General features: G+C 45.3%; 1 protein-coding gene across 1 annotated transcript; it reads right to left on the bottom strand.

The window, feature by feature from the left end:
* Positions 1-4,516: 4,516 nt before the first annotated feature.
* Positions 4,517-6,514, bottom strand: LOC125522580. The gene is made up of 3 exons (XM_048687634.1): positions 6,171-6,514; positions 5,325-5,739; positions 4,517-5,232 (listed from the first exon to the last, which is right to left on the bottom strand). The coding sequence occupies exons 1-3, from the start codon at positions 6,327-6,329 to the stop codon at positions 4,718-4,720; spliced, it is 1,089 nt and encodes a 362-aa protein (XP_048543591.1). The 5' UTR covers positions 6,330-6,514; the 3' UTR covers positions 4,517-4,717.
* Positions 6,515-9,915: the final 3,401 nt, after the last annotated feature.

Here is a 9,915-nt window from a genome sequence, read left to right as displayed (position 1 = left end):
CTCTGGAAAACCATTTTTCTTATGCACACGGAACCTTGTCACCGTTGAATCTCTTGATTCATCACTCACAAACCTTGTCTCTCACTGTACTTCATCACTTTTGGTTTTGGATAATGAAATCTTGTTTGGTAACCACATCTAGTTGGCCAGTGCAATGTCATTGTCCACGTTGTTCGTTGAAAACCGTCACGAGAAGGGACTGGAATTAATGGCATGATAGCTCTCTGCATCTTGAAATGTCCATATATTTTGCCAAATAACTGAACCTTGTTGGACCTGAGTGTGTGTGGTGTGCTCATGGCCGTCCTGCACTATCCCTCTTAAGATAAAGGAGATCGGGCCTCCTACAGTCGAATAGCTGGACTGATACCAGACTTTTGCATGGAGGTTTCTTCGCAACGCACTAGCTACAGGTAAAGGGCAGGTAAGTATTCTAAGTATATCAGTGAAAGTTGTTCTACTTGTGGAAATCTTGGAAATGAAATGCATCTCTTCCTTTTATGTCCTTTTGCTAAAGCAGCTTGGTATATGAATTATTAGCCCATCACAATCACTCAGTTCCAAATATGATCGAAGCTTTGATTACTTCCAATCACCCACAAATAAATATAACATCACTTTATACTTTTCTGTGGTGCATTTGGAAATTTCGGAACGACGCACGTTTTTGCAGGAAATTCCACACTCCTCAGGTACATGCAGCGGCAGCAGCAATCATGCAAGGTGCAAATTTGGAGGCAACAAATACGTCTCAGGCTAGCAGCGCAACTAGCTGGCCAAACTTGAAGGAGAATAAGGCTGTGGACGCATCTGGGCAAAGAGGAGCTGTTCTTACTCACAGTGTGCTGCCATCTCCAGGAAAAACAATCATGGATCTGACCAACATTACAGGTCCCATAGTATTTTCAGATGCTTCCTGGACTCTAGGACCTAAAGGGGGACCGGCAATTGCAGGAATAGGAGTTTTTATCCAGTTTGCAGGTGATAGAAGCTGCTCTCAGCTGTGCATATCAGCCACTTGGCCACCACTGGCGTCGGCCATCCAGGCTGAAGGCTGAAGCATTCAGCATGATGCTTGCTTCCCAGATTGCGCAGCTACTCCATCTTCAACATGCCACTTTCCTAACAGACTGTGCGACATTGGCGTCAGCTGTAGTTTCTCAAGACCTCATCTCAGATCCAGGTCATTGGACAATCAGACCTCAGCTCGCACATATTACAGGTTCCTCGGCGTTTGATATCACAAGGCTCTACCAAATTAACAGAGGCCACCTTTTCGGGAAAAAAACAGAGGCTATAATTTTCGTGCTCATCATCATGCCAAGCTTGCTCTCAAAATTCAGAATACACCTTACAGGTTCAGATGCTTAGGAGTAGGCAATGAAGCCTGCCTCAATGCAGTTGTAGCTGCTCTTTCTACTGTGCTTAACTGCACAATTGTACATGTACGCTGTTGCTAAATAAATGAAATATCTCTGTTAAAAATAAAAGAAAGATATATATGGTCGAATTGCTGCTTTGCAGGTTGCATTCTGTGTATCAATTTCGTAACCGATCCAAGATATTTCGTCCGGAGGGCTCTGCATGCTCTGACGTCTCGAGAAGAGCAATCCGTGACTCTGATCAGCGGCGTACGTCGTCCTGATCATGAGGAGGCAAAGTGAGATGGGTCGCTGATGGGAAACGGGACAAACATCTGACCTGTATCGATGGGTACACTGCTCTCTGGATAGGACTGTGCGGCCGTAAGCGGCGGTCACGTGGATCTTAGGTTCTAAAAGCAGCTGTAAAAAAACAGCTGTGAAAAAACAGTTATGAAAAATCTGATATGAAAAATATGTAGGTCATTTGGCAAACCAACTGATACAGCTTTTTTAGATTTTGGTCCGAAGCGGAATCAAATTTTGGAAAGCACGTCCTGGGCTGCTTCCACTTTTGGTTCAGATTTTAGCAGCGGATTTCTGAAATCGAATTCTGCTGGGTTCGCCCTTTGGTTCAGATTCTGCTGCGTGGCAGCGGAATCCGTCGACAAAAGCTGAAGCAAACATGGCCTTAGAAAAGCATTTGTGATCTGAAATGAGCCATCGTTTTCCACGTTGATATGCTCATGTAGCCATCTGCTCTGCCGCTGATTTTTCTTTTCGGTTACTAGAGCTCGTTCGTGATGATTTGATGATCGGTCATGTGAACCGAGGTGACTCTGTATTCGGTGGCAAAAGATATATACAAAATGTCAACGGTCACTTTTGACGGTGTCTCGCTGACGTGGACAAATAAGTTTTTCTTCCCTTGTGCTAATTCCTTGAAGATTACTGAGAACAATCACTTTTGATCTAGTCTCTTGTCTAGTAATAAAGTTTGTATTCAATCAGGAGCCATATTTAAGATTACAATCAACAAAAACAAAAAAGGAACTCACAAATCCTATTTACCTCCCTGTTGGCAGAGTTGAGGGCCAAGCATGAGGGGGGCAACCCTGTGATAGCGAACGTTGGGGTGGTGAGGAGGCGAACGGGGCAGAGGGATCATCACATCCCGGAAGCAGCTATTGCCCTGTCCTTCGCCAAGCGGGTGAGGGCGGATGTTTTCCGGGTCGTTATGCGCGTCCCCTCCCAGTTGCCTTCCATCGTCCCTCCCGGAGAGTCCTCGCCTCCTCGGCCGCCACCCATTTTTTGAAACCCTAGTGAGGAGGCCATGTACCTGACAGCGATACGTTCTCCGCTTCACCTAGATCCAGATGGATCCGCAGTGGTTGTCGTGGTGGAGCCCGAGGAAGTGCAGGTCCGACACCCTCGCGTGGGGAGGCGGCGCGGTTGGGGTGTCACGTGGAAAACGATGGACAAACATGATCCAGATCGAGATAGTTTTATTTCTTTGCAAACTGAGCGTGGCGTGGTAAATTTCCTTCGCTCGACAGAGTATCGTCCACCACCGTTAATTGCTAAACGTAGTTTTAACTGAGGGTTAGTGTAATCTGAATGGTTAGATCAAATGAAGTGATCTGGTCGAGGGGCTATAATTTCTCTGTGTTGTTATGTGTAGCCTAGAATGGGTGGAGTTAGCCATGAATATGCTTTCTTGTTTAATAATAGTAGAGAAGTAGAGAAGAACACCAAATTATGAAGCACATTTGCTAGCTAAATTCTCTCATTCATTCGATCACGGGCGTCATATTTGGCTAGGCCAGCCCCATGACCCATTATGTCCAATTTTTGTAAACTTCAAATAATGAAGTGCGCCCTTTCTAAAAAAAGCCTGTGTCTCGTGAGCTCTCGTGTGGAATCTCCAATTCTTCGGTGGACCACTAGACACAAGCTGAAGATCAGTTTGTTATGTTTTCTTGGGCATTCTTCTCTGGTTCTTTTTGGAGGGCGGGGGGGGGGGGGGGGGGGGAGGCGGTCTACTTTATGTTTTTTTAATAATTTACGATCATTTCCAAAATACTATGAATATTTTTAAAAAGCAAAATTAATTGATATATGAATATCTCAAAATTTCTAAAAAATAAAATATTTTTTACATTAAATATATTTTTAATCGGAAATAAAAAAGGAACCAGAAAACCATTCGTGGGCCGGCTGCCAGCCCACCGCGCGTTTTGGGGCCTTCCCTTTCGCGGTCACTCTGTCTGCCTTGCCGTGCTCCTCACCGCCGCCCGGCGCACGGACGCCATTGGCCTCCAGCGGCGCGCACTCCGCCTCCACCTCCAACATTGAAGTTAATCGCTCATTTATTTGTATTATTCTTTTCTCAGTAATTGAATCTACATCTTTTTCCCGATAAAGATATTGAATCTACTTACATGGTCTATCTTTAAGAAACTTTGGAGTTTTTGATATGCCCTTCCTTTTCATCCGTAGATTCTTAGTGCGGTTTTTGTCCATTGCTGTTGATGTTGCTAGTACAACTGCCACAATTGCTCATTATGTGAATTTAGATGATCACGTGAGGATGCTTGATTACCCATTTGACAGGTACATGCTGCCGCAAAAGGTCTATCTAAAGCATGATGGTTCTTTCCTCCGCCTCCGGTCTTCCCTACCATATGGTACCCAAGATTATAGATTTATGCTACTGTCCAAATGCTGAATCCAGTACTCGCTCATTTCCCTACTTTGCTTCATTGTCCATAATTTTTACTCACCATCTTTTTAATGTTTTCCTTATCTTCCTTCAATCTTATGGAATCTGCAAAAGGACTTGTAAATCTCCTGCAAGCTGACTCACACAAAGATATTTGATGGCTATTTGAACTTTGAAGTGCCCCCTCCTACAGCAGCATTCTAAATATATTGTAGTGCATGGTACAAACTGAGACAAAATAACTTAAATTATTCATATTTTCACATATATTTATATAATAATTTTTACCCTCTAATCTTTTCTGTTCCAAAATTCTACGCAAAAATGTGTGCCCCCCACCCCCTCCACCCCCGAAAAGCATTTTGTCAGTTGGCATTAAGGAATACTACCTTGCCAAGTTGCCAGACTTTAATTACTGAAAACAACATTCTCATTCAGTGATGAGACCTGTTATGCGCCAATTACTGCGGCGAAGTTTCCAGAGAACCACCTCTAGTGCAGATATAACTAAGTATATACAAAATTTTGGAATTGGTCGGTCCGGAGTCCAAGTTGGTGCCACAGTTTAAACAGCAGCATACATGGAAGTGCAGACATGCATAATTACAAGAGTGTCGGCACGAAATTCAACAGGTCAGTCAGCTGCAGAAACCATCTCGGAGTACCTTTCTAGCATCATATGCTTTGACAGGTCGGTGAAATAGCCCTTGTCAACTTCAAGCCCTTGCTCTTCTGCAATCTGCTCCACCAGCCATTGAACCCGATCGGCGCCGACGTGGTCTGGATCCAGCAAAAAGCATGCGATCTCCGTGCAATTGTCGCCATGGAAAAGCGCAAGTGCCTGTACTGAAGGGAGCCCTCCGCTCCGTCCAGTTACCCTCCGGGTGATTCTTCTCACGGTCGGGACATCCTTGCAGAATATCGGCACATTGTAGCTCTCGACCAAAGGTTGAGCTCCGACCATGGTGGCGCCTCTTTCATGAGGAACGTGTACTGGGCCCACATCCGGCTTCATCGGTAGAGTGTCAGGGAGCACCGGGCCTGCCCATTGGACACCCTTGTGGTTTGGCCGGAAGTAGCCGAGCTCACGCCGGACTGCACTGACGCTCTTGCCGGTGGGGTGTGCTGCCGCATATAGGAACACTGGAACTGCATACAGAATCAAAACATTTACATAGCGTATGATCTCATTTGCTAATTATAGAAGATCTTGTCAATGAAGATATTGTCGGAGGACTCACCTTGCAAGCCATTGCCAATGTCAGAGGCTACCAGCTTAGCCAGCTGAGCAGCATCCTCCATTGTGGCCGCTTGAGTCAAGGGGTGGAATGAAATGTCATCGACGACACCGATCCTTGGATGAGTTCCACAGTGCACTTCGAGGTTTATGGCTGAAAATGCAGCCTCGATCATCGCCAGCAGCACCTTCCTGATTGGGCTAAATACAGCTTCACCAGTTGCGCTTTCACTGTTAATATAGGAGACAAGCGTGTAGCGGACACGGTTGTAGTACTCATCCTCGAACTTGTTGAGTAGAACCACCTCAGGGTCTTTCTGGCCTATGCGGCTGATGGCATCGACAACAGCCGCATTTTGGCTTTCAGAGATGTAGAGCTTACAGCAGATCACCTTTGAGTGCATCGTGCTGAGCTTTGCCTTTGGAGCAGCAGATGAACAAGACAGGAATTCAGGTGAGGATAAATTGAAATTTCTTGTTCCTTTTACTTTTAATTTGAACTAAAACCACGACAAGTATTTTGGAATGGAGGGAGTAGTATCTAGTACATGTATCTGATCGCATAATCGATCCAGAGACAGCAGAAACCAGTTAGTGTCATCTGATTGCAGATTTCTTGGATGTGACCACAAGAAACAGGAATTAGGAAGTTCATATATGGCTGAATAACTCAGCTTTTTCGCACTCTGCCTGTTCTAGCTTCTATTCCCTCCGTTCATATATGGCTGAATAAGTCCAATTGGACTAAAACCACGACGAGTAATTTGGAACGGAGGGAGTATCTAGAAAGATTCTAAATCCTGGTTGAAATCTTGAGGAACTGGAGGGGGGGCTGGGTACCAGAACGTACCTGGTCGGTGCGCTTGCCCTCCATGCCTTCAGCTCTATCCCAATCTCTGGCTCTCTCTCGCCTGTGGGGAATGGAGTGGAGTGGTGCCTTCTTATGGATCTTGCAAGAAACCTTCTTGCCCTTTGTCTTGTTCGTCTCCGAGTAATAAGCCCCAACCATGAGAGGACGGACGCAGCATGTGCTCTTCGGCTTTATGACTCAGCAGCCCCCAAAACGTACTGTGGTAGTTATCCTTGGTTCCACAGCGGCATGCCACCGGCCTCTGGGAAACATTATTCTTATGCACATGGTAACATGCCATTGCCCTCTTAAACCGCATCACCCGTTGAATGCCTTGTTTCATTACTCATAAATCTTGTCTCTCACTCTGCTTGATTACTTTTGGATAATGAAATCTGGTCTGTCAGCCACGTCTAGTTGGCCAGTACAATGTCATTGTCCACGTTGAAGCACACGGTTTCGTCGAAAACCGTCGCTAGAAGGGGCTGGAATTAATGGGTGATAGGCTGATAGCTCTCTGCATCTTGAAGTATCCATATGTTTTGCCAAAGTGAAACTAGTTGCAGTATCCTAAGATAAGGAGATCAGATCAGACCTCCTGTAGTCGGATTGCTTCGCTGACAGTCGAGTTGCTTCACTTGCAGGTTGCACTTCTGTGGATCAATTTGGTAGCCGATCAAAGATATTTGGTTTCGTTTGGAGGGCTCTGCTCTGGCGCCTTGAGAAGAGCAATGGGTGACTCTGATCAGCGGCGTACCTCATCCTGATAATGAGGGGCCAGAGTGAGATGGATAGGCGTGGGCAATGTGATTGGGAAGGGGACAAAGATCTGACCTGTATCGATGGGTACACTGCTCTCTCTGTGGATAGGACTGTGCAGTGCAGCCGTACGTGGCGATCACGTGCATGTTAGAAAAGCAATTGGCGATCTGAAATGAGCGGTCGTTTTCCACGTTGATTTGCTCATGTGGTCCTCTGCTCTGCCGCTGATTTTTCTTTTCGGTTACTAGAGCTCGTTCATGATGATTGGAGTCATGCAAGCTTGAGATCGATCATGTGAACTGAGGTGACTTTGTATTTGGCGGCGTCCCACTTTAGGGGTTGCTGTCCCACAAAACTATCATTTTTTTAAAAAAATGACCAAAAACTACTGATTTTTTAATTTCGTGACTAAAAACTATCAAGTTTGGCTGATGACTGTTTCAAGGGTTTAAAACTAGTTTTTGATAGGAGTGACCCACCTGTCTGGCCGACGGGCTGCCTAACGGCTAACGGCGCCGCATGGCAGGCATCCGTTAGTGGTGCCGCTCGGTAGGACCAGGTCAAAGCGTCTTGACCAGCTCCCCCGTTCCCCATCTCTCACCCTTCCCCAAGCTCGTCCCTAGCCTTAGCCGGCGACTCTCCTGGCGGCCGTGGATGCAAACTCCGGCGGCGAATCATTTGGCGACATATCTCCAGACGTGGTCGGTGGCGGGGTTGGCGACTTCTCCCAGGTGGATAAACTAGCAAGGCAGCACAAGCTTCTCCCAAGTGGGATTCCGTGACCTCAAGGCATTCAATATTGCTTTGTTGGGGAAGCACGGGTGGAGGTTTATGCTGCATCTCGATACGTTATGTTCCCGGGTTATGAAGAGTAGATATTTTCCTAACTCGGAGTTCATGGCTGCAACGGTTCCAAAAACGGCATCACCTATTTGGAGAGCAATTGTGGCCGTCCGAGAGGCTATGAAGTTAGGCTTGATTAAGCAGGTTGGGGATGGAACCACGATCTCCATCTGGCAAGACAAGTGGATCCCGAACACTATCTAGATGACCCCTATATTTAAACCAGAGAACACGACACTCCAGCTTGTGAACGAGTTGATTGATCAGGAGAGCTGGACGTGGCAACATGATTTGGTTTGTAAACTTTTCTGGCACCAGATGCTAAAGCAATACTGAGAACATTTTGTTACGCAATGGTGGTGGAGAGGATTTTCAGGCTTGGGCCTTCGGTTCAACAAGGAATTATTCTGTCAAATCAGCGTACCGTGCTCTTGTGACTCATAAAGAGCAGTTGGCTCGAGAGGAAGGGACGGATACGGGAACCTCACAGACCGAACGACAACTATGGAATTCTCTATGGAAGCTCAAGGTTATACCAAAAGTACGAATTTTTTGGTGGCGTGTTCTTAACAAGATACTGCCAGCCGAAGAAACTCTGAAAAGGTGGCACACCAAAGAGTTGGATCACTGCAACGTTTGCCTCGCAATGAGTGAGGATTGGATGCACATACTGATCCATTGTTCACATGCAAAACGCTTCTGGGCAGAAGCTAAAGCTTTGTTCGACTTTCATCTACCACGCCTGCACCCGGATACTTGGTCTCAGGGCATCATATGTGATAGCAGGTTTTTGGATGATGAAAGAGCGAAAATCGTAACAATGATGTGGGCCATCTGGCACTCTCGAAACAGATGGGGTCCATGATCAACAGCAGCTTGACCCTGGGAATGTTGTGAGGAAGATCACGGAAGACTTAGCGCTGCTTGAGCTGCCGAGACAACATGCTTCTATATTACCAGGTTATGGGTGGCGTCCTCCTGAGCATGGAATGGCAAAGATCAACTGTGATGGAGCCATCGATGTTATGTGTGGTAAAGGAGGTGTAGGAGGTGTTGCGCGCTCGGCTACTCATCTGCTGGGCTCGTGGTGCAAACCACATGACAAGGTGACATACCCGTTGATTATGGAGACGCTAGCTCTCTGGGAAGGAGTCATATTCGCCAAATTAAGAGGTCTCACACATGTGATCTTGGAGACAGACTGCATGGTATTGGTGAACTTATGGAATTCTCGTCACACACATCGTTCTGTCGTGGCACCGATCCTTGATGAAATTGGAGAGCTATCTCTAGCTTTTTACCAACTTGCCGGCCCATCCGTGTGTTAAGTGTGTTTGCTCACTTTTGGTAACCGACAGTTGCCTAGACTCTACACCCTCATTCTTGGTGAGTAGTCTTCTTGCAGACTGCCCCAAGAATGCTTTTGTTGAATAAAGCTCACATAATTTTTCCTAAAAAATACGTATAATTGAAAGAAAATGTTAATCATGTATTTGGAAAATGGTAGATGTGAGTAAAAAATGTTTCTAATGCATACGAAAAATATACAATGTGTACCAAAAATGTAGAAATATGCTGAGAAAAAGAACAATAAAGAAAGAAAAAAAAGAAAACCGAGGAAATAAAATCTAAAAGAAAATAAATAAAAATCGAAAGAAAATCTGATAAATAAGGCACAAACAGTAAAAAGGAAGAAGTTTTTTTTTGAGAAATGTGAAAAGGAAGAAGATGAAAACCACATAAAAAAAATACCCGCATCGCTACTACAGTCATGGACTGGCCTAGTAGCGTGCTCGGCACCGGCGAGACTGACCTCCATCTCGCACCTCGCAAGACATAAATCGCTCGCGCCTTAAGGGGCTTCCGGGAGGTTTGTTCGTTTTCCTTCACTGCTTCTTCATTTGTTTCATTTTGTCGTTGTTTAAATTACTGGAGTAGTTTACTCTATATTTTTAAAAATATTATAAATCTATATTTCAAAATTTAATTTACTTATTTATATATCTATAGCTATATCTATATCTATATATATACTACTATATAGTGTACCAGTTTTGAATTGGATCTGGAGCATCAATCATAACCGTTGGTGTGCTAAATCTAACGGCTGACAGCAGTGGGATTCATGATGAACAGTAGA

Source organism: Triticum urartu, chromosome 1, assembly GCF_003073215.2.
Source record: "Triticum urartu cultivar G1812 chromosome 1, Tu2.1, whole genome shotgun sequence".
Lineage (NCBI taxonomy): Eukaryota > Viridiplantae > Streptophyta > Magnoliopsida > Poales > Poaceae > Triticum > Triticum urartu.
Note: the sequence above shows the minus strand (reverse complement) of the source record. Positions and strands in the feature narration are given on the sequence as shown.